Source organism: Panicum virgatum, chromosome 7K, assembly GCF_016808335.1.
Source record: "Panicum virgatum strain AP13 chromosome 7K, P.virgatum_v5, whole genome shotgun sequence".
Taxonomy (NCBI): Eukaryota; Viridiplantae; Streptophyta; class Magnoliopsida; order Poales; family Poaceae; genus Panicum; species Panicum virgatum.
The window spans coordinates 39,092,776-39,117,688 of record NC_053142.1 but is presented as its reverse complement, the minus strand read 5'-3'; the positions used below and the strand labels follow the sequence as shown (position 1 = coordinate 39,117,688).

General features: G+C 48.8%; 1 protein-coding gene across 6 annotated transcripts in view; it reads left to right on the top strand.

Annotated features, from left to right (window-relative positions):
* Nucleotides 1–24,913, top strand: part of LOC120642360 (endoribonuclease Dicer homolog 4) — a 29,960-nt gene that overhangs the window by 2,473 nt on the left and 2,574 nt on the right. For 2 of the 6 annotated variants that reach the window (XM_039918833.1, XM_039918832.1), the window contains exons 5-23: nucleotides 693–762; nucleotides 1,922–1,986; nucleotides 2,071–2,205; nucleotides 2,320–2,448; nucleotides 3,903–4,071; nucleotides 4,228–4,321; nucleotides 5,726–5,918; nucleotides 6,039–6,199; nucleotides 6,304–6,510; nucleotides 6,589–6,854; nucleotides 6,935–7,209; nucleotides 7,294–7,718; nucleotides 8,069–8,169; nucleotides 9,659–9,870; nucleotides 9,970–10,179; nucleotides 18,270–18,728; nucleotides 18,826–19,098; nucleotides 19,495–19,824; nucleotides 19,972–20,323. In XM_039918833.1, the coding sequence (XP_039774767.1) occupies nucleotides 693–762; nucleotides 1,922–1,986; nucleotides 2,071–2,205; nucleotides 2,320–2,448; nucleotides 3,903–4,071; nucleotides 4,228–4,321; nucleotides 5,726–5,918; nucleotides 6,039–6,199; nucleotides 6,304–6,510; nucleotides 6,589–6,854; nucleotides 6,935–7,209; nucleotides 7,294–7,718; nucleotides 8,069–8,169; nucleotides 9,659–9,870; nucleotides 9,970–10,179; nucleotides 18,270–18,728; nucleotides 18,826–19,098; nucleotides 19,495–19,824; nucleotides 19,972–20,323 (4,126 nt within the window). Of the gene's footprint in view, nucleotides 1–692; nucleotides 763–1,921; nucleotides 1,987–2,070; nucleotides 2,206–2,319; nucleotides 2,449–3,302; nucleotides 3,342–3,897; nucleotides 4,072–4,227; nucleotides 4,322–5,725; nucleotides 5,919–6,038; nucleotides 6,200–6,303; nucleotides 6,511–6,588; nucleotides 6,855–6,934; nucleotides 7,719–8,068; nucleotides 8,170–9,658; nucleotides 9,871–9,969; nucleotides 10,180–18,269; nucleotides 18,729–18,825; nucleotides 19,099–19,494; nucleotides 19,825–19,971; nucleotides 20,324–24,913 lie in introns of those variants that run through there. The other 4 variants (XM_039918834.1, XM_039918836.1, XM_039918831.1 and 1 more) reach the window with 4 other exon arrangements.

Below are 24,913 nucleotides of genomic sequence, written 5' to 3'. Positions count from 1 at the left end.
AATGGTCCCATTGACACCCTAAGATACAAATTATCCCAACATTCTAATATGCATATATGTTTATTTTAAGTTTATTCAAATCTGTATCTGGCATCCGTATTTGTGTCGGAATATAGTTACATGTTAAATCTTCATAATCATATACTTTTCAACCAACGTGCGCGGAACTATGTGGCTTTGTAAATAAGAAGAATCAAGAACCCGTATTCGAGCTTAAGAGGACTAAAACATGGGTGTTGGGCGTGTACACCCACACCTCCCACCAACTGAGCACTCAGTTCCCTATAACCCTATTTTCTAATGGATATGGGTGCTAGATGCTCCAGATATAATTTCTTATCACGCTTCTGGCACTTGATGTTTTATGGCATTTGCTGTTCTTACAAATATGCCATTGTATCCTTCATGTTGCATGGTATTGTTGCTTTAAGCCGCAACCTGGTGATATTCAGGCTACTTCTTTCCTTTTTCCTTCAACATTTACCAATTGTACAATACCATTGAGCTCATCATGTCAGACAATCTTGTACTTTTATGAGGGCTTGATGCCTTGATCACGTAGTCGGAATGACCAATTTAGGAAATTTTATTGCCTTGAATCAGTGGAAGAAGTTGGAGATGCTATATCTCTTTCGCAATATTATTTAAAAAATTAAATGAACTGCAGACGTCTCAGTATTTATATATTTCAGGAATTCTACAACAACCTTGATAAACCTCCTCGTGTTTTTGGCATGACGGCTTCACCGATTATTGGAAAAGGTAATGGTGTTCTGCCATAAATGTTTCGTTCCAGGACAGCCAGGTTAATGTTCTGTGTTAATCTCTGCTGCTAGCAACTGTACTAACTTCCAGCTTTTCTATCATATTTCAAATTATCTAGGAGTCAGAATATAGTCTTGCCCTTTTCACATATTATCAGTGATTGAATTTTAGTTTCTTTCCCTTTATGCCTAACTTTCAAATTGTGTACTCCATTCTTTTTTCTTTGCCTTCGTGCAATATATGCCATTGTTTAATAAGTACTTGGTAAAATGATTAACATCGAGTAGACAAATGTGAAATTAGTAAATTTGTTTTTAGAAATTCTTTCATGGTGGTGCATCATATTCTTCAAGTTTTTAAAAGAAAAACTAGACCAATCAAGAAGGATCTAAGGAGCTTTGCATTAAGAAGAAATAGTCATCCAAATTTGAGTTGAAGAGGGCTTGAATCTAGGTGGCGGAGATATCCTTTTCCAAGCTAAATTAAGGTTCAACTGAAAGCAAGGATAATGTACCAAAGGGTTAATTTATCAGGCAGTTGAAGAGAGGGAGAGGGGGAGAGGGATAGAGGGAGGGGGGAGAGAGGAGGGGGGGGGGGGGGGGTGGGGGTGATGGAGAGGGAGAAGGAGAGGGAGAGGGAGGGAGGGAGGGAGAGAGATGATCAACTCGTATTGTTGAAGACTGAATGGATATCTGCTCAAATATAAACTTTCCGATCGTATTACAAAATTGGAAGCAAATTAAATAGAATTACACTTGAGGGCCATCTTCTGAACTCTTGCATTGTGCCTTGAAGTCCTGTAAGTGTCAGGGGTTTCCCCTTAGTCTGGCCATTCCTGATGGTCAAGTTGCAGAAAGGTTTTTCTTATTGGAGTGGAATAAGATGGATAACCGATACCAATCTCTCATCCTTTTGCTCCAAAACATTGTGGATACGAAAAGGTGAAAGTAAGGTGACTGAAGGATTATTGTACTACTCTATTATTTGTTGCAGCAGAAGAGCTCATCAGATAGTGTTGCTTACTGATACTGTAATATGGTGTTCTTCCTCTACAGTTGTATTATCAAATTTAATTATATTTCTTTCCCATCTTTTCAAAAAGAAATTATTTCTTCCCTATGCTGGGTAATTATCATACCTATGCTTTATTTGACAGGTGGGTCTAACAAGCTTATCTACACTAAATGTATCAACAGTCTTGAGGAACTACTTAATGCAAAGGTACATACCATCAGTGTTCTCCACAAATCTGCTCAGCTTAAGGGATTATGATTTTAATAACCCTGTAATTCCCATGGTGCATAGGTTTGTTCAGTTGATAATGTAGAACTTGAAAGTGTGGTTGCTTCTCCTGAGATTGAAGTGTACTTTTATGGCCCTGTTGGTCAGTCTAACTTGATTGCAACTTACAGAAAAGGGCTTGATGACTATAAGCTCCAGGTGGAATTTTGTTCTCTTGTTATACCAGATTTATCTTTGGTCCAGTGGACATGAGCTTATGTGTTACTTTCTCTTTTCTTTGTCCTTCAACTACTTCTGTTGAGCTTTGAACAGTCTGAATGCAGGCTAAGAGAGAGCCTATGCGATTTCAAGGAGTCTCTGAAGAAACTGAAGTCTTTACAGAGGTTGCATGAAAATTTGATTTTCTGTTTGCAAGAAATTGGTCTTTTTGGAGCTCTGCAAGTGAGTTGGCACAGTTTATTCAACTGATGTTTAAGATCTTTACAATCTTGATGGCTATTCCTAACTTGTACTTTGGTGTGCTCACCAGCAAGTGGTAGTAGGAATGTAGAACTATTTTTTTACAGACACCATTTTTCCTTACTATGGTAACCACCTGTAGCTTGCTGCTCGCATGTGTATAAAGCTTCCATTTTTTTTTATAGACACCATTTTTTGCTTATTTTTGTGTTTAAACTGACTATAGTGTACTTCTTTGCATCTTTCGCCGACATTTGTGATTATGTTCATTAGGCAAAGCTCCTCACTATGATAAAGATGTTTTAGGCTTACAGATCCCAAATAACTTACATTATTGCAAGAACTCTTTTTTTTCATTACAATTATTTTGTACGTCTGGCTTTGCCTTTTTCTTCTGTCTAAGATAAATGCAAGATTCATTGAACTCAAAGGGAGTGGTTTTGAAAAGTTGACAGGCCCAATTAGTTCCCCAAAAGTTTAGTTTTGCAATCTTAGTGCAACAACATATACAATACGTTTGCCTTATTTTTTCTTGTACTAGATCATGTAGTGTTACTGCCACATTGCATAATGTAGGACTTTGGTACATACATAATTGTGTATTTTGCTGGCAAGTGATGATTTGAACCCAATTGAGAAATATGTTAGACCTTAGAACCCACAGTTAAAATCTGCTTATTCTGAAAGAAGCGACTGATATTATGTTTGCATGAGTCTTCTCTTAGACTCTTTTCTGTTTATAATATTATATACTGCTTGGGCACTTAGCATTATGCACTGTCAGGAGTAAGGATTCATTAAAGAATATTCTTGTGGCGTATCGGTTAGAGCGTTGAACTCCTGGGGGGTCGATGAAACCCCTGTTGCCAGACCAGGTTTGGATCTTGGTACCAGTTTCTTTAGGACAATCAGAGGGACGTCTTTCCCTCTGGCTGAGTTTAGGTTTCTTTTTTTTATGGTTTCATGTGATTGTTCATTTAGTTTCAAAATTCTTTATTTGCAGTTTCAAGTTAGAAAATGCTTTATTCACAATTGAAAATTTTATATCCTTGGCTGTTTCCCCCTTTAGACAAACAGAGAGAAATGGAATGCATTTTGTTTCTTATAAAGAAACTTCTAGATTACCGCAGCGGGGGCTTCCCCTGCCATACTTCTTGATTTGCCTGTTTGGTTTGGGACGAAAACCTTGTCATGCCATACTTCTTGATGCGTATCTTCGGTTTGATGCCATGGTTGTTGCTTACCAAACAGGCAAAGTACACCATTTTCTACTAGAAATTATTTATTTGGTTTGGGACGAAAGTCAGCCTGTGCCATACATGTCATAGAACCATTTTCTGCTAGAAATTTTCCACACTTGTGGCATCCATTTCAGCTGCCACATTTTTTTTGTGGAACACCAAATATCTAATATTATTTTTTTGACTGTAGTGCAGGCTGCAAGGACCTTTCTATCTTCCAGTGGTGGTAGTCTAGACAGAAAGGGGGTTGACATTGATGACAATCATGCCAGTTTTGTACAGCATTATCTAAACAAAGCAATTTCTCTTCTAAGCTGCGACATATTAGATGGTGAACGTGCCCTTTCTCTAGTACCCTTGGCTGGTATGCATCTTTTCTTAGTTTCAGATGTGTTGTTCAAGAAGGATAGGTTATCTGCATATGTCATGTAGCATGGCCTGTACTGGATGGATGCATTTTAGAATGACATTTTATTGGCAAAAAATATAAATTCAAAAATCTGACAAGACTTGTTTTTAGGTGCTGATGCTGATTCAGTTGATCTAGAGACGCTGGAGGAACCTTTCTTCTCCAAAAAATTTGCAGTCCTTATTGACGTTCTGTCAAGATACAGGTAAGCCTGATCATTTGTGCTACTATCATTTCTTAGAAACATATCTTTGATTTCCAGTCATGTACCTTAAGGCAATATAAGCTACAATTCTGCTGGGTGCCTGACTTTGATCTCTCTGACACCACATTCTTTCAATCAAATATGTTACTGTATCAGCTATGTATATAATCAGAAAATGTCCACCTTTGCCTTACTTTGAAAAACACATTACTGTATAAACTAAAGGTAATGGTCTAATAGCCTGCCGGCATTCACTAATTTTAGTCATCTTACATTACTACACAAACAAGCGGCTAGAAATTTTATAGGATAGACTGGGCCTAAAAATGACTAAAATATATCTTCAAGTTGGACATAAATCTCTCCCTTGAAGTTGAAGGTTACTCAGCTTCATATGTGTCCACTGAAGATTTTTGGAGCCTGTCTTATTACTATGGTAACCAGCAAGTTACAATGTATGTGAACAAATATGAAGGTATTCAGGATGGAAAGGTTGTTGGTTGATCTCAAATTATCAAATACTATTTATAGAAAGTGCATGTCAGGGTATAATATTTTCTCAATTGAAAGGGATACAACTTATTTCTGGGGTTCCATATTGAAGATGGTGCCGACAACCTGGTAACTAAGTAGTATTTGATATACCAGAAAGACTATTTATGCGATGAATTTGTAAACACCTACTAACACAACTTCATTGAAAGCAAATATGGCTCGGGAATAATAGATTGATTGTGGAGAGACAAAGTTCGTGTACATTTATAGGCAAGGATGACATAGGGTTTAGGAAAGAATACCTAACCGATGGAGATCCTTGCCTAATCCATATCCAACTCTACATCCATTGAAGGGGGAGGCGCACGGCCAGGGGGGCCGCGCTGCCTGCTACCCACGGTCCATAGGGCCTGCCTAAAGTACTTGCTAACATTCATTAGCTGAAAGCATGGCATACTTTATAATTCACAAGTTAACAACTTTGGTGGGAGTCAGGATAACTAGGGCTTGTAACTATTTACACAACCTGCGAACTCTGCTCCGATATGACAAATCCATATAATAATTGGATATGCACCTGCCACAGGGAAGCCCAATCATCTATTTTTTCCTTGGGACCTATCATTGCTAAAAAAACCCAGCCTTAATCCCATTCGTAACTGCTAGTACAGCCACATTGAGACTTACTCGCTTGATAAATGTGTATAATGCTCGAGTAGATGCACATGCTGCTTTCTGCTTTGTTCAAATAATATTCCATTGCTTTGCAGTTCGACCTAAATGTGTCGAAAACCCAACTGGAAATGAAGCAATTTCAATGTCTTAGCTGCAACCACTTCAAAATAATTTCCTCTGATTCTATTGTCATCATCCTGGTTATTTTTTTTCTTTGGTTTCTTCAACAAGCAGGCTAGAGGAAAACATGAAGTGTATTGTTTTTGTGAAAAGAATAATTGTCGCAAGAGTAGTCGCGCATATTCTCCAAAATCTGAAGTGCCTTGATTTCTGGAAATGTGAGTTTCTTGTGGGATGCCACTCAGTATTCAAGAACATGTCAAGGAACAAGATGGGTTCGATCATTGAAAAGTTCTCTTCGGGTGAGGTATAGTCTGAAGTTGTCCCATTCTTAATAGTTCTTGTTAGTTTTTTATTATCTCTGCCAGCACCAGTATATATGTTTACGTTTCTTGTGTTACAGTCCATTTTCTTTACTTTTTTGCAGGTCAACCTTTTGGTCGCTACTAGTGTAGGTGAGGAGGGACTTGACATCCAGACTTGCTGCCTTGTTGTGCGGTTTGATCTCCCAGAAACTGTTTCTAGCTTTATCCAGTCAAGGGGACGTGCACGGATGAACAAATCTAAATACATTTTCCTCCTGGAGAGGTCTGGTTAATTTGCACTAATCTATCGTAATTCTTAATATTTCCTTGAATTTAGTTCATGTTTTCATTCTAGAACTTGAAGGTCTCCATTTCAACATGTACCAGGGGAAATCAGTCTCATAAGAAGTTGGTTGGTGATTATATTACTGGCGAAAGCATTATGGATAAAGAGATTAACTTGAGAACGTCAAATGATATGTTCGATTGCCTTGAGGAGAATATCTATCGAGTGAACGGCACTGGTGCTTCCATTAGCACCGCTTGCAGTGTATCTCTATTACATTGCTATTGTGACAACCTTCCTAGAGATATGTATGCAAGGACCAATAATTATTCTACCCATTGTGTCATGTAACGCTTTGCTAGAAAATTTGACACCCCTTGTTGCAGGTTTTTTATTCCTTCCCCAGCATTCTTCTATGTTGATGATGTTGAAGGAATAGTCTGCAGACTAATTCTTCCACCAAATGCTGCTTTTCGTCAAGTGAACAGTCAACCCTGTCCATCAAAAGATGAAGCTAAGAGAGATGCATGCTTGAAAGCATGCATAAGACTTCACGAACTGGGTGCTTTGACAGATTTTCTTCTGCCAGGGCAAGGCTCTAGAAAGACTAAGGTGTCAACAATAGATATTTCAGAAATCAACAAAGCTGAGGGTATGGTCATGGTCCATTATTCAGAATATAATGTGGGAAACATTGGAAATTTGGGTTAAATATTTTTTTCCATTTTTCAGATGAAAGTTTTAGGGAAGAGCTTCATGAGATGTTGATTCCTGCGATTCTAAGACCTTCAAGATACAAACTGGACTGCTTGTTGAACTTGCATTTCTACTACATAGAATTTATTCCCAAACCAGCAGATAGACGATATCAGATGTTTGGTCTTTTTGTGATCGATGCCCTTCCGAAGGAAGCTGAAAAGTTGGACGTTGAATTGCATCTTGCTCGTGCGAGGATTGTGAAAGCAGGAATTAAATATTTGGGAATGATTACATTTAACAATGAAGAGGCACTGTCTTTCGTATCTTTCCAAACTTTAATACACAATTTTTCATGGGACATTGCTTCACATGTTTATGGTTTTGTTTTCCAGATGATGCTCGCACGCAATTTCCAAGAAATGTGTTTGAAGGTTCTCCTGGACAGATCTGAGTTCACTTCATCTTATGTTATGTTGGGGAATGATGCTGCATTACAAATGGGTTCAACATTTTACCTTTTGCTTCCCATCAAGCAGAAATTCTATGGTGATAAGTTTATGATTGATTGGCCAGCAGTGAAGCGGTGTTTATCATCACCTGTATTCCAAGATCCAAGGGATTTATCTCTGCATGACTCATATTTCCCAAATGAGTCTCTGAAACTTCTTGATGGAACATACAGTAAAGCTGATGTGATTGGCAGTTTGATCTTCAGTCCCCACAACAACCTGTTTTTCTTCGTTGATGTCATTCTGGATGAAGTAAATGCTAAAAGTGAACTCAATGGTGCAACTTATGAAGAATATTTTATGGAAAAGTAATAAGCTGAATTATTTTTTACACGCCCATTCTTAGTATAATTTTATTTCTTGACAAATATTGAAAAATATTCATATAACATAGTAAGCACCCATCAGGGAAAATATACATCACTAAGCTCTAAAATTTCGAGTTATGGGTACCATTTAAGAAGTATAAGCAGAAATGCGTGTGTAGATTTATTTGTTTATTAATTTATCCATACTTCTAGAATTGTATCATAGTATTCATTATCTACTTTGAACTTACACTAGTCATGTATCTTTACTTCTGCATCATTTCTGGCCCCCCAAAATAAAATGATGCATCTGTCAACTGCTTCATAATGTTATGCCTTATTTAAACCAGGTTTAGTATCGAGCTATCCCATCCTGAACAGCCACTTTTGAAAGTTAAACAGCTCTTCAATCTGCGCAATCTGCTGCATAACCGACAACTAGAGAGCACAGGTTAGTATATTGCTCTTTTAAAACAGCCACTGTTGTTTGATATCATCACTGTTTGACCACAGTACTCGTGTTCAACTTGTCTGAAGGTGAAATATTAGTTATCGCAGTCTGCAATTTAAGTTCCTATATTTAAGCACGTTTGTGTCATATGTGGCCTTTTTCTTTAACAGCTCTGATACTTTTAATGCAATGTGTCGCCCATGTTTTCAAATCGTCTAGTCGAACCTAGTCGCCATGGGACCGATCAGACGACTAGTCGCGATTAGTCGTCGATCAGGCCGATTAGTCGAGCTTAGTCGGTCCTAGTCGTCTGCCTAGTCGTCCTATGTGTCCCAGGACCGATATGATACATGTACTACATATTACTTAATAAAAAGCAAGTATGAAGGCAACAATAATGGTCAATTTTTCACTTATTTGTGAGAGATGATTTGTGAACTGTCCAGAACTCTGTATTCCTGTCCCATAGTCCATATTCCTGTCTCTCAGCCTCTATATACCAGAAACCTAATGGGCCACCTTGCCAGCCCATCACCGGCCGAGGCCCACAACTCAAACAGCCCACAAAACAATCTCAAGTCTCATCGTTTTCCAACCTGATCGTGCGACTAATCGCGACTAGTCGACGACTAGTCGGACGACTAGAAAACTAGTCGCCCAGACCTACTCGGTGTCCCTTATCGGGGTCACCGGACCGATAAGCCCGACTAATCGCGACTAATCGCGATTAGTCGGACGACTAGATAACATGGTGTGTCGCAATGATCGTCTATTTATTTGATGATCTCCCTCTATACAATATTGTTGTAACGGCCAACTTATGACATAGATGATTATCAATGTCCACTGTCCTGACGTCAACATTGATGTCTCTAAGCTGGACAACTGCAGAGTCATGATAGAAATGCTAAAATAAACGATGACTGCAGAGACATGACAAAAGTGCTAAAATGCCATTGCCGACAAGCCAGGCAAAAGTATATTAATGTTGTTATATGGCCACTTCTGCAGTTTGAGCCTAATAGGGTTTTCCTTTCAAATCAGAATGAACAAGAACACAATTATAAGGTTATCGGTGTTGGAACCAGCCAAATTCGGTATTGCCACTGACAGGTCATTCCGTCATTGAGCAAGTCCTGGTACCAAAAGATCTCATCCATTTGATTGTCAACTCATGGATGGCTCATGTAGAGTTATACATGAATTAGAATAAGGTCCTTCAACCATTTATTTTTATTTTATTTTTCTTTCAAAATTCTCAAACTGCTCGTTGATTTCAATCAAATTCATGAACTGTAAGTGAATGTATTTGATCTAGTAATTCTTCCTGCTTTTATGGCTTTTAAGCAATGAGATGACTGTTTTGTATGCAAGCCATGACATGTTCCTATTAGAATATTGAATACTGCTATTCTTTGATTGTTCTGAGCCTGCTATGCTTGTACAGTACTTTTGATATTGATTTTTTTCCTTTACTATTTCTTATTAGAATCTGAGGGTCGTGAATTGATGGAGCACTTCGTGGAGTTACCTCCAGAGCTATGCTCTTTGAAGATAATTGGGTTTTCAAAAGATATGGGTAGTTCTTTGTCCTTGCTGCCGTCTTTAATGTGTCGCTTGGAGAATTTGTTGGTGGCCGTTGAGTTGAAGGATCTCATGCTATCTTATTTCCCAGAGGCTTCTCAAATTAGTGCTTCGGGGGTAAGTCATACTTATAATTTTGCAATGTTGATGAAACTGCTAGTTTGATTTTGCTATCTATGCTCGAAATAATTATGATTTATAACAAATAAAATACAGATCCTTGAAGCGCTGACTACTGAGAGGTGTTTGGAGAGGTTCTCGTTGGAGCGCTTTGAAGTCCTAGGCGATGCTTTCTTGAAGTATGTAGTTGGGCGCCATAGCTTTATTTCGTATGAAGGACTTGATGAAGGCCAGTTGACTAGGAGACGTTCTGATATAGTGAATAATTCAAATTTATACGACTTATCAATTAGAAGAAATTTGCAGGTGAGTTCATTGTACTAATATCCCAGTATTTATTTTATGCTTACTTTATGTATTTGTAGCAGTTATTTCACCTTATCTTATTATAGAACAGATCAGATGTACTCATCCTTGTGCTGATGACAAGGTAGAACCTCAAGCACCAGAGAAAAGTTTAAATCATGATTTTGTTCCCATTCAAGACTACTCATATACAAATTCATTTTGTGACTTAGGACATAATGGTGCATTTTTTTTTCCTGTCACATTCTACATAAATGCAATATGTAACCCTTTTTTTTTGTCTCTCAAACGAGCAGGATAGCTGCATGATTTACTATATAGAAGAATAGTATAAGTAATACCAAACATCCCACACAAAACAAGTTAGAACATATGCACTACTAATTGAGAATGAAAAGAAACAAAAAAAAGGCCTTAAAGCTCATTGTCTATCATACTAACAGCCAACGGCGGAGCCAGGGAGGGGCTAGCAGGGGCCATGGCACCCCCCAATACCGCAACAAAATTTTAGGACCCCTTCATCTATCGGGCAGGCACTGAGGCACAGCCCACACTTAGGTAGCGTCGCAGGCCCAACAGGCAATGTATTAGTCCAAAGTCCAGTTGTTGTTGTTGGTGTATACGTGAGCCCATGTATAGAGGCCCATCTAGAGGCCCATGTATAGGAACTATATATCCCACCCTTCTAGGGTTTGGAGGAATACATTCATTATTCTCTCCTACAAGGTATCATTAGCCTAGGGTTAAGTTTTCTCTTCTCTCCTCCCTCCCCTCCCAGCCGCCGCCGCCGCCGGCAGCCATGGCCGGCCGCCGGCAGCCATGGCCGGCCGCCGGCAGCCATGGCCGGCCACCGGCCGCCAACGCCACCACCTCTCTCCAACTTCCCTCCCCTCCTCTGCCGCCGCCCCTGCGCCGTGGCCTGCTTCCCGTCCCGTCGCGCAGGTCGCCACGTCTGCAGCCGCCGCCCCTGCGCCGTGGCCTATTTCCCGTCCCGCCGCGCAGGTCAGAGCGTCCCCTGCAAGCGCCGCTGCGGTCTGGCGCGCCCCTGCTGCCGCGCTGGTTGCGATCGAGCCGGCGTCGGGGGCCGCTGCAGGTGCTGCCGCCTGGGCAAGGCCCGCCGCCGGTGCAGGGGCCCCTGCCGGCCGCCGCCAGCGCCGCCCAGCAGCGTGCTCCTGCTGTTGCCGCCGCCGCTCCTGGAGGGGGCGCAGGAGCCGCGGGCGCAGGAGCCGATCCTGCCGCCCAGCAGGCCCTGCTGCAGGCCCCGGCGCCCGATCCCGCCGCCGTCGCCGCCGCCGCCGCTGCACACTCCGGCTCCCTGGCCGCGCCTCCCGCCTCCCATGAAGTGCTGGTGCTGACGGATCCCGTCGCCGCGCCGCCGGCCTCCCTGGCCGCCGCTGTGCCAGTGCCGCCGGATCCAGTCGCCGTGCGCTGGGCGAGCGAGGCCGCGTCGCGCACGTGGCACCATCCCACGGCCGCCCTCGCCGCTGCTGCGGGTGGGCCGGGCTTGGGCGCCGCGCGAGCCGCAGCCGTGCCGGTGCCGCCGGCCTCCCTGGCCGCGCCGCGCATGTGGCCCCATCTTGCGCCCTGGACGGCCGGGCTGGCCATGGCGCGCGTGTCCGAGCCCACGCCGGCCGCGGTGCCCGCGTCCCTGCACTCGCCCACGACGACGCCCCTGACCGCGTGGCCTGGGTTCGGTATGCCCCCTGCGGATGCGCTGTTCGCCGCCGCCGCCTTCCGCGGGCAGAAGACCGCCGCCGACGCTGCTACGGCCGAAGCTGCTCTCGCCGCGGCCCTCCTCGCCGCCAAGTCCGAGGCTGCGGCGGCTCAGGAGGGGATCCGCGCGGCTGCCCTCGCTTGGGAGCGCGAGCGCTCCGCGGCCGACGCTCTCACTCGTCGCCACTACTTCCTTGTACCCCCCGCCCCCCTTCCCGAGCACGGCGCTTCGTCCTCTCACCAGACTCCGCCCTCTGGATCTGGACCCCCTCCTTGGTCCTCCTCTCACCGGCCAAACCGGGGGTGGGGGAGGCCGCGGGCGTCGTCGGGGGGGGGGGGGGGGTAGTGGTGCTGACGGCACTACTCCGGCTCCGGGTTGTGTTGGTGGAGGCCGTCGGGGCACTCCGGACCCGACTCCGGCTCCCACTCCTGCTCCTGCCCCTGGAGGTTCGCCCTGGCCATCCTTCAGCGCCCCATGGTTAGGGCACATCCCGCTGTGGTCGTTTCAGGGTCGGGAGGGGGGGGGGCCTCGTCCTCAGCCCCAGCCGGCGGCCATGTTCATTGGTGCTGCTCCCCTGTTTGCGCCGTTCTGGACACCACCCGCTCAGCTCAGCCAGCAGCCGACCTGGCCTGGGGGGTGGGACCAGGCCGCACTGGCGCAGTCCTTCAGCGCCATGGGGCGGACGCCGCCGGTTAGCACCGAGTGGATCGCCGACTCGGGTGCCTCTTTCCACACCACCCCTGATGCCGGTATCCTCTCTTCTGTCCGACCCCCACACCCCTCTTGTCCTTCTTCCATCATGGTTGGTGATGGGTCTTGCATTTCTGTCACCGCCGTCGGTTCTGCTCCTGGTTCTTTTCGTCTTCCCAATGTCCTTGTTTCTCCTCGGATGGTTCATAACCTTCTTTCCATTCGTCAGTTCACAGCTGACAACTCTTGTTCCATCGAGTTTGACTTCTGGCCTCACTGTAAAGGATTCGGCCTTCCGGCGTCCGCTCCTCTGGTGTGACAGCACGGGACCCCTTTACACCCTTCGCCTTGCGTCTTCCGCTGCACCACTCTCGCCTTCTTCGTCTGCCGCTTTTGCCGTGACGCCGTCTTACACCACCTGGCACCGCCGTCTTGGTCACCCTGGCCGTGACGTTCTAGCTCAGCTCAGTCGTAGGACCGATGTTCCTGGTACTAAGGCTCCTGCTGAGCACCTCTGCCATGCGTGCCAGCTTGGTTGTCATGTTCGGCTTCCTTTTTCCTCTTCTTCGCATGCGACGCATGCCTTCGATCTTGTTCACTGTGACCTATGGACCTCTCTTGTTCTCAGCCTCTGGCTACAAATACTATCTGGTGGTGGTCGATGATTTTTCACACTACTCTTGGACTTTCTCTTTGTGCGCCAAGTCTGAGACCTTCCCCACCCTCCTCCACTTCTTTGCTTGGGTGTCCACTCAGTTCGGCCTCACCATTAAAGCCGTCCAGTGTGACAATGGGCGTGAGTTCGACAACTCCACCTTCCGTTCTTTCTTCCTCTCTCGGGATGTCCAGCTGCGTATATCTTGTCCGTATACCTCTCCCCAGAACGGCAAGGCTGAGCGGATGATTCGCACGACGAACGACGTCGTGCGCACCCTACTGATCCAGGCCTCTCTGCCCCCGCGCTTCTGGGCCGAGGGCCTCCACACCGCCACCTACTTGATTAACCGTCTTCCGTCCACTGCTTCTCCTGCTCCCACTCCACACCACGCTCTCTTCGGTACCCTTCCTCGCTACGACCACCTTCGGGTCTTCGGGTGTGCGTGTTACCCTAACACCTCCGCCACTGCTCCTCACAATCTGGCGCCCCGCTCGACTCGTTGTGTGTTTCTTGAGTACTCCCCTGACCACAAGGGGTACCGATGCTTTGACCTCATATCTCACCGCGTCCTGATCTCCCGACACGTCGTGTTTGACGAGTCGGACTTCCCCTACTCCACCTCCACACCTTCATCTGACCCCGAGTTGGAGTCGCTGTTTCCGACTGACCTGGTGGTTCAGCCACCTTTACCTGTCTGTCCTTTCCCTGCAGGTTTTCCCGGTGCACCGGCACCGCTTTCGGTGACCCCTGTTGCGCCGAGCGCGGCCCCGGTGCCCGCCGTCGCGCCACGCGTGGCCCCTGGACCTCTTGTCGTGCCATGCGCGGCCCCGGAGTCTCCTGCTGTGCCACGCGCAGCCCCGGTGCCTCCTCCTGCACCTGCGCGGTACGCTCAGCCGGTGTAGGTGTACCAGCGTCGTTCGGCGCCGACACTGGCGCCGCCACGGTACGCTCAGCCGGTGCAGGTGTACCGGCGTCGTTCGACGCGACACCGGCGCCGCCTCCGGCTCCGGAGGCTCCTGCGACGCCTACACCGGAGCCGTCGCCGCCTCCGCCGACTCGCTCTCGAGTCGAGCCGGAGGTGTACCACCCGCCAGTCGTCCATCGAGATCCTCGGCATATCCATCCCATGGTGACTCAGCGGATGGCGTCTCAGGCTGCGACTCTCTCCGCCACCGAGGGGGAGCCGCGGGTCTCTATGGTACCCTCCTCTGTCCGCGACGCCTTGGCGGACCCTCACTGGCGTCGCGCGATGGAAGATGAGTACGCGACGTTTCTCGCCAACCAGACGTGGGACCTCGTGCCGCGTCCGTCTGGTGGCATTGTGGTCACAGGTAAGTGGATCTGGATGCATAAGCGTCGGGCTGACGGCACACTAGAGCGCAACAAGGCTCGCTGGGTTCTCCGGGGTTTCACCCAGCGGCCTGGTGTGGACTATGATGAGACCTTCAGTACAGTGGTGAAGCCCGCTACGGTGCGCACGGTCCTCTCGCTTGCGCTCTTGGCCTGTGCACCAGCTGGATGTGAAGAATGCGTTTCTTCACGGCACTCTGTCAGAGACTGTCTACTGCTCTCAGCCAGTGGGATTTGTGGACTCGAGTCGTGTGGATATGGTCTGCCGGCTCAACAAGTTTCTCTATGGTCTGAAGCAGGCTCCTCGGGCTTGGTACTCTCGGTTCGCCACGTTCTTGCTGACTTTGGGGTTCACCGAGGCCAAGGCCGACACTTTTCTGTTCATCTACCGTCGTGCGGATGAGACTGCCTACCTGCTGCTCTATGTTGATGATATTGTGCTCACTGCCTCCAGTCAGCAGTTGATTGAGCGCGTCATCTCCTCTCTGCAGCGGGAGTTTGCTATGAAGGATCTCGGTCAGCTCCACCACTTCTTGGGCGTTACTGTTGAGACTCGCCCGTCTGGCCTGTTCCTTCACCAGCGGTAGTATGCACTCGACATTCTGGAGCGGGCTGGGATGACTGATTGCAAGTCATGCTCCACTCCTGTCGATACTCAGGCGAAGCCGTCTGCTGATCTGGGTGATCCCGTGGCTGATCCTCCTGCCTACCGGAGCCTCGCCGGTGCCTTGCAGTACCTCACATTCACCCGGCCGGATCTCACCTATGCCGTTCAGCAGGTCTGTCTTCACATGCATGATCCCCGGGAGTCTCACCTTGCTGCACTGAAGCGTATCCTCCGCTACGTCTGTGGCACTGCTGGCTTCGGTTTGGTTCTTCACCGCTCTCCCACCTCTGAGCTGGTGGTCTACACCGACGCTGACTGGGCTGGCTGCCCGGACACTCGCCGCTCCACTTCCGGCTACGCCGTCTTCCTGGGCGGCAACTTTGTCTCCTGGTCGTCCAAGCGGCAGCCGGTTGTCTCCCGCTCCAGTGCTGAGGCGGAGTACCGGGCTGTCGCTAACGGCGTGGCGGAGGCATCCTGTCTCCGACAGCTCTTGGCGGAGCTCCACAGCCCGCTCGTCAAGAGCACGCTCGTCTACTGCGACAACGTCAGCGCCGTGTACCTCTCCACCAACCCTGTTCAGCATCAGCGGACGAAGCACGTGGAGATCGACTTGCACTTCATGCGCGACAGAGTCGCCGTTGGCGATGTTCGGGTACTCCATGTTCCGACCACCTCCCAGTTTGCCGACATCTTCACCAAGGGACTACCCTCCTCGACCTTCTCGGAGTTTCGCGCCAGCTTCAACGTAGCAGGTGGCTAGTTGTGGCTGCGGGGGGTATTTGCCCTTTGTACTTTCTTATTGTCCAATCTTGAACACCGCTGTGCCGCTAGTTCAGACTGCGGGGGGTGTTGGTGTATATGTGAGCCCATGTATAGAGGCTCATCTGGAGGCCCATGTATAGGAACTATATATCCCACCCTTCTAGGGTTTGGAGGAACACATCCATTATTCTCTCCTACAGTTGTGAACCAGTAAATCCATAGCAGATTGAAGAAGGCCCCAGAGACGGGGAGCTGGAGGGTCGCGGAGGGCGATTCTAGGCATGCAGAGGCAGGGACGCCACCGCGCGCTCGCCCCCCCCCCCCCCCCCCCCCCCCCCCCCCCCCGGGAATTTTTGCTGGCTCTGCCACTGCTAACTGCCACTGGAACTCCTTTGCCCCTACAGTACCCCACAAAGAGGCACCGGCCCTGTTCACATGTAGAGAGGCACCATTAAAGATGGGCTCACTGCGGTGTTTCCATAATTCCCAAGCAACCAGAATTCAAGGAACTTTTTTTTTCTAGAACACGCAGGAGAGCTATGTATCTTTGTATTAAGAGGAAAAGGGGTTGGTCCAAATTTCAGAGTCCAGCTCATCTCCTTGGACCAGGGAGAGGGCCGCAGAAACATCTTAGAGCTATTACATAAAAGGATGACACTAGGACCTGACCACAACTCACTTATCAGCCTACACTTGCTTTACCATCCTTCCTGGGTCCAAGGCAGCAAGGCCCTTGGCCCCAGAGAACCTCCATATGAGTGATTCATCCTTGAAAGCCTGGAGAGCCTGCTGCAGATTTGGAGACATCCCATCAAAAACACAAGCATTCCTATGTTTCCATAGGATCCAAGCTCCGAGAATACAAAGGGAGTTGAACCCCTTCCTATGTTGCTTCTGTAGTTTCTTCCAAGATCGTCTCCACCAATCAGCAAAGGAGACACTGCTGCTGCTGGGTGTCAAGTGGGTTAGGTTCAAGGACTGAAGGACAGCAAACCAAAATTGTCGTGCAAATACACAAGATGTAAGGATGTGTTGAATATATATTCTCACCATTTTGGTCACAAAGAGGACAGCGCTCCGGATGAGGGAGGCCTCTTTTCTGCAGCCTGTCCGCTGTCCAGCAACGATTTCGAATTGCCAACCAAACAAAAGAGAATTCAAGGAACTAAATCGCTTTTTAAGTTGCTTGCCGACCTGTTTAAGTGCTTAGCTCAACAAAGGCGAAAGCTTGATTGTGTCAACCTATGGCGCCACCATGTGCAAGCCATCCTATTGGAGAATACTGAACCAGACTTACCTGGAGATCACACAAGAAATGAGGAGGTGCTGCATTGATCCAGCAGCCTGATCACACAGAGATCAGTGGGTGTTTAGCTAATCTATCAGCTATCCTGCATCAGTTGATAATAGCCAATACATGAAAAACTTACGCAGTGGTGCCCACTATTCCCAAACCCGTTCCAAGGGGTAAACCTGATAGTACCAATGAAGAAAGAATTATTGGCCGACTTAGGATTAGATCTCAGATTCAGTGAGCTTCCAAACATGCTGATCCTGTACTTTGTTGAAGAGTGATATCATCCATCATCAAATCCCAAATATGGAGACACTCAACAATTGCTTGTACCATCAAAGCCCCCTTATATTGGAGATCCATCCTTGATTGCTCAGCCCTTGTGCGACTAAGCTTTGATGTGCATTATTGTAACGACCCGGCCCGGGATAACGGCTAAGATCTACTCTACAAATTGAGTAAACCACACCTACTAATTAATCCTCTTGCGCTTTCGTCCTCGCTTCGCGCAAAAAGGATCGATCCGGAATTAACTAGCTATTTAAGCTGGTCTGTCCCTTTCTCCGTTCCCAGTATGGGATCATCGGTCCGGAGCTACAGTGCCCCGCGATGAAAAGTGCTCCGATGCTACAGCACCAGACGAGCTACAGTACTGTTGGTTTTTTCTTAGTTAGTCCCTCTGTTTTTCAATATATAAGGTTTAAGACAATCTAATCAGTTCTTTTTTAGATAATTAGCTTGACTTAAACATCATATATTTATAACAGGAGGTAGAACCTGCTAATGCTGTTGAACATGTTTGTTTCTGTTTCTGATCTATTCTATCATGGTTTCTTGTTAACATTATAGTTACCTGTCTTCAAATATTTAAGTAGGAAATCACCGGCCCTCTCTTTTGTGTACGTGTTTTTTACATCCACCATAGGTGACAGTAATTTAAGCTTACTATAAAGTTATGCCATGATATTCTGCGCTGTGTTACACAAAATCTAAAGCATCTTATTGTAAACTTTAGGTATACATACGGGATCAACAGTTTGAACCTACTCAGTTCTTTGCACTGGGGAGGCCATGTAAAGTTGTTTGCAATCCTGAAACAGAAGCGAGTTTACACCCGAAGAATATCGACCCCGATAAACAAGAAAACTGTAACTTGAGGTGTACAAAGTCACATCATTGGTTGCATAGGAAGACAATTGCAGATGTTGTTGAATCACTTCTTGGAGCATTTATTGTCGAGAGTGGATTCGAAGCTGCATTTGCATTTCTACATTGGATAGGAATAAAAGTTAACTTTAAAGATTCAGCTCTCTATAGAGTATTAGATGCAAGCTCTGCCAATTTGTCTCTCATGAATTACATCAACGTTTCTGAGCTTGAAGAATTGATAGGTTACAAATTCAAGCACAAGGGTCTGCTTATCCAAGCATTTGTACACCCTTCATTCAATAAGCATTCTGGAGGATGCTACCAGGTCTGACCTTCCTTTTTCCTTTTGTCTCATTGTCAACGAAAAATTCTGATAGTGAAGAATCCACTCACTTGAACTTATTCATTACATTTCTAATCAGAGGATGGAGTTCCTTGGAGATGCTGTTTTGGAATATTTGATGACCTCATACCTCTACTCAGCTTACCCAGATCTCAAGCCTGGCCATATCACAGATCTGAAATCATTAGCTGTCAATAATAATTCATTTGCTCTTGTAGCAATTAAGAAATCTATGCATAAGTATCTTATAAAGGATTCTAAATATCTTATGACAGCGGTAAATAAATTTGAGAATTATGTTAATCTTTCCAATTCAGAGAAAGACTTTTCAGAAGAACCAGCATGTCCAAAGGTAAACGTTTTTCTTGATTTTTTTTGATGCAAAACTCTAGTTATCTTTCTATATAATTTGTGGATGATCCCTTTCTCCAAAGTATGTATTTCTTTACACTTCTTTCATTACCCTTTTTCTTTGCCTCGAGTTGAAAGAAAAGCAATAAATGATTACTGCCAAAGGATAGTGCTTCTTAAATTATTCAATACAAGATTAGAGAGTAGGATTCAGAGGAATAGCTATTATAAGATAAACAGAGGTGTATCAATTGCATATAATTGGAATCCTTGTAGAATTGTATATATTCAACTCTTTTGTCCAGCTCCAACCTTAGCAACTGAATATAATTTATAGGTGAGAACAAGATATTTTGTTTGTCCTCAAAGCTTGTTTTCTTTTGTTGTTACCATGCAGGTTCTTGGTGATATTGTTGAATCTTGTGTTGGTGCAGTCCTTTTAGATTCTGGCTTCAACCTGAACCATGTTTGGAAGCTAATGCTAATGCTTCTAAAGCCTATATTGAGCTTCTGTGACATGCACATTAATCCTATGAGAGAACTCCGTGAACTTTGTCAGTGTAATCGTTTTGAGTTAGGCCTTCCCAAACCTACAAAGGCTGATGGAGAGTTCCATGTCAAAGTAGAAGTTAACATAAATGGCAAAATGATTAGTTGTACAGCAGCAAACCGGAATTCGAAAGATGCTAGAAAGTTGGCTGCACAAGACGCACTTTCTAAACTGAAGGTATATTTGTTTTGGCAATATGCTGTGAAACAGAAATTGCATGTTTCTCTTGCACCATCATTTTCTATAGTTTTGCTTTATTTTATTACTTAGAAGGCATGCCAAAGCCAACTTAGTGGTGGCAATAATGAAAGCAGTTTTATGCAGAATTATGGATACAAGCATAAAAGCAAATCACTGGAGGAAATTCTGCGTGTTGCCACAAAAAAAGAACCAGAACTAATAGGCTATGATGAAGAACCAATCAAAGTTGAAGATGACATATCTATAGAAACTAAGAATCTACAGGAGAATGGAGAAATAGAGGAAAACATCTTTGTCCAAAATAATGAAGCATCTTCCATTGGGAGGTATGAAACCTCCATTCAGAGTACAGGAGATAACACGGTTGACAAGAATGATACTAATGATGGAAGGATGAATAAGTCCAATGTGGTTACACAGAATGGTTGTCTACTTAGAGGGGCAGCTGATAAAATAAATAAAAAGGAGTATCACGGTATGCTGATTTCTAAACTTCAAATCTATTTCTTCCCTTGTAATATGCTTGCCATCTAGAATTTTGAGTCTGTTGGTGTATATTGAGCCCATGTATAGAGGCCCATCTAGAGATCCATGTATAGGAACTATATATCCCATCCTTCTAGGGTTTGGAGGAATACAAGTCATTATTCTCTCCTACATGGTATCATTAGCCTAGGTCTCTCTCCTCTCCTCCCTCCCATCCCGGCCGCCACCGGCGCCATGGCCGGCCGTTGGCCGCCGGCGCCCCCTCCCCTCTTCTCCTTCCCTTCCCTCCCCTTCCTCCTCTGTAGCCGCCGCCCCTGCTCTGGGCGCGTGGTCGCCTGCAGCCGCTTCCACTGCCGCGCCCAGGCCTGCTACACCGGCTGCCGCCGCCTCTGCCGCGATGGTGGTCCTCGATCCCGTCCCGGATGCCGCCGCCACGGCGTCCCTGCCCGGCCCTGCCACCGCCGCAGGCGCGGGGGCCGCAGGGGGCGCGGGGGCCTCGGGCCCGGCCGCCTGGCCCCGCCTCCCTGACCCAGCCGCTGCCCTTGACCCAGCTGCCGCCCCTGCTGGGGCGCGGGGGGTGTAGGGGGCGCAGGCCCCCTGGCACCAGCGCTGCAGGCGCCCTCCGCCGCCGCCGCCCACCGTGCCGCCGTCGCAGCGGGCAAACAGCCCCTCCCTGTCGACGCCGCTCTCCCTGACGGCCCCACCGCGCCGGTTGCGCCCGCGCCCGTGTGGACCGGACTCGGGATGCCTCCCATGGATGCGTCGTTCGCCGCCGCCGCCCTCCGTGGCCAGCAGGCCGACGCCGCTCTCGCCGCGGCCCTCCTCGCCGCCAAGTCGGAGGCTTCGGCGGCCCTGGAGCGGGTCCACGTGGCTGCCCTCGCTTGGGAGCGCGAGCGCGCCACGGCCGATGCTCTCGCCCTCCGGGTCGCCGAGGCGGAGCACTACCTCCGTGTCTTCTCCGGCCTGCAGCCCGTCGTCCCCGAGCACGGCGCCTCTTCCTCCCACCAGGCCCCGCCCCCTGGATCTGGACCCCGGCACGACCCGACTGACCCCATGGTCGCCCAGCTCCACCTACGGACCCTGGTCACCGTCCTCCTCGACCCCACCTCCTCCTACAGACGCTGGCGGGACCAGGTCCTCGCTCTCAGCCGCTACGCCGGCCTGGCTGGCGCTCGAGGGGCAGTTCCTCGGCAACGCCGAGTTCCGCGCCCTCCAGCTCGACACCACCTTCCGCACCTTCGAGCGGGGGACCTCTCTGTTGGTGAGTTCTGCTGGAGCATGAAGGGCATGGCTGATGCTCTTCACGACCTCGGGTGTCCGGTGTCCGATCGGGTTTTGGTGCTCAATGTCCTATGGGGCTTGAGCAGCACCAATGACCACTTGAAGATATGGATCACCCGTGAGAGGCCCTTCCCCTCCTTCCTGCAGGTCCGGGACGACCTCGCCCTCGAGATCACCAGGGGTCTCACGCCCGGATCGTCCTCGTCCACCCTCACCGCGCTCGTTGCTGCTCCACCGGCTTCCTCCGCCGCTCCTGCCACCTCCCTCCTTGGTGCTGCTTCCACCGGGCAGACCGGGCGGGGGGGGGGGGGGGGGGGTGGTACTGGTGGCCCTGTTTCTGGGGTACCAGTACCGGTGGGGGCCGTCGGGGCGCGCCGACTCCGGCTTCCGCTCCCGCTCCTGCCCCTGGAGGTACGCCCTAGCCATCCTTCAGCAACCCATGGTCAGGGCGCATCTCGATGTGGCCGTTCCAGGGGGGCTCGTTCTCAGCTCCAGCCGGCGGCCATGTTCACCGGTGCTGCCCCCCTGTTCGCGCCGTCCTGGACCCCGCGCGCTCAGCCCAGCCAGCAGCCGACCTGGCCTGGGGGGTGGGACCAGGCCGCACTGGTGCAGTCCTTCAGCACCATGGGGCTGGCGCTGCCGGTCACCACCGAGTGGATCGCCGACTCGGGTGCCTCCTTCCACACCACCTCTGATGCCGGTATTCTCTCTTCTGTCCGACCCCCACACCCTTCTTGTCCTTCTTCCATCATGGTTAGTGATGGGTCTTGACTTTCTGTCACCGCCGTGGGTTCTGCTCCTGGCTTTTTTCGTTTTCCTAATGTTCTTGTTGCTCCTCAGATGGTTCACAACCTTTTTTTCATTCGCCAGTTTCCTGCTGACAAGTCCTATTCCATCGAATTGTTCCATCGTATTTGACTCTTCTGGTCTTACTATGAAGGATTCGGCTTCCCGGCGTCCGCTCCTCCGATATGACAGCCCGGGGCCCCTTTACACCCTTCGTCTTCCTGCTTCCGCTGCTCCGCCTTCGACTTCTTCGTCTGCTGCTTTTGCCGTGACGCCGCCTTTCACCACCTGGCACCGCCGGCTTGGTCACCCTGGCCGCGACGTTTTGGCTCAGCTCAGTCGTAGTACCGATGTTCTATGTACTAGGGCTCCTGCTGAGCACCTCTGTCATGCGTGCCAGTTAGGTCGTCATATCAGACTTCCTTTTTCTTCTTCTTCGCATGCTGCGCATGCCTTTGATCTTGTTTACTGTGACCTTTGGACATCTCATGTACTCAGCATGTCTGGTTATAAATACTATCTGGTGGTGGTTGATGATTTTTCTTTTACTCTTGGACTTTTCCTTTGCGCGCCAAGTCTGAGACCTTCTCCACCCTCCTCCACTTCTTTGCATAGGTGTCCACTCAGTTCAGCCTCACCATTAAGGCCGTCCAGTGTGACAACGGGCGTGAGTTCGATAACTCCACCTCCCGTTTCTTCTTCCTCTCTCGAGGTGTTCAGCTGCGTATGTCTTGTCTGTATACCTCTCCAGAACGGCAAGGCTGAGTGGATGATTCGCACGACGAACGACGTCGTGCGCACCCTTCTGATCCTGGCCTCTCTGCCTCCGCGCTTCTGGGTTGAAAGCCTCCACACCGCCACCTACTTGCTTAACTGCCTTCCGTCCACTGCTTCTCCTGCTCCCACTCCACACCACGCTCTTTTCGGTACCCCTCCTCGCTACGACCACCTTCGGGTCTTCGGGTGTGCATGTTACCCTAACATCTCCGCCACTGCTTCTCACAAGCTGGCGCCCCGCTCGACTCGTGTGTTTCTTGGTTACTCCCCTGACCACAAGGGGTATCGATGCTTTGACCTCACCTCTCGCCACGTCCTGATCTCCCGACACGTCATCTTTGACGAGTCGGACCCTACTCCACCTCATCCACACCTTCTCCTGACCCCAAGTTGGATTCCCTGTTTTCGACTGACCTGGTGGTTTAGCCACCTTTAACTGTCCGTCCTTTCCCTACAGGTTTTCCCGGTTCACCGGCACCGCTTTCGGTGATCCCTGCTGCACCGAGAGCGGCCCCGGTGCCCGCGGTCGCGCCACGCGCGGCCCTCGGACCTCCTCGGACCTCCGGTCGTGACGTGCGCGGACCCGGTGTTTCCTGCTGCGTCACGCGTGGCCCCGGTGCCTCCCCCTACACCTGTGCGGTACGCTCAGCCGGTGCAGTTGTACCGGCGTCGTTCGGCGCCGACACCGGTGCCGTCGCGGTACGCTTAGCCGGTGCAAGTGTACCGGCGTCGTTCAGCGCCGGCACCGGCGCCGCCTCCGGCTCCGGGGGCTCCTGCGGCGCCCACACCGGAGTCGTCGCCGCCGCCTTCTACACCGGGGCCGCCACCACCGCCGCCTCCGCCGACTCGCTCTCGAGTCGCGCCGGCGGTGTACCACTCGCCAGTCATGCATCAGGATCCTCGGCATATCCATCCCATGGTGACTCGGCGGATGGCGTCTCAGGCCGCGACTCTCTCCGCCCCCGAGGGAGAGCCGCGGGTCTCTCCGGTACCCTCCTCTGTCCGCGACGCCTTGGCGGATCCTCACTGGCGTCGCGCGGTGGAAGAGGAGTACACGGCTCTTCTTGCCAACCAGACGTGGGACCTCGTGCCGCGTCCGTCTGGTTGCAATGTGGTCACTGGCAAGTGGATCTGGACGCATAAGCGTCGGGCGGATGGTACACTGGAGTGCTACAAGGCTCGCTGGGTTTTTCGGGGGTTAACCCAGCGGCCTGGTGTGGACTATGATGAGACCTTCAGTCCAGTGGTGAAACCTACTACTGTGCGCACGGTCCTCTCGCTTGCACTCGCTCGCTCTTGGCTTGTGCACCAGCTGGATGTGAATGCAGTTCTTCATGGCACTCTGTCGGAGACAGTCCACTGCTCTCAACCTGCGGGATTTGTGAACTCCAGTCGTCCAGACATGGTCTGTCGGCTCAACAAGTCTCTCTATGGTCTGAAGCAGGCTCCTCGGGCTTGGTATTCTCGGTTCGCCACGTTCTTGCTGACATTGGGGTTCACCGAAAAGTCTGACACGTCTCTCTTCATCTACCGCCGAGGGGATGAGACTGCCTATCTGCTGCTCTATGTCGATGATATTGTGCTCACAGCCTCCAGTCAGCAGTTGCTTCAGCGTGTCATCTCCTCTCTGCAGCAGGAGTTTGCTATTAAGGATTTTGGTCAGCTCCACCACTTCTTGGGCGTCATTGTTGAGCCTCGCACGTCTGGCCTTCTCCTTCACCAGCGGCAGTACGCA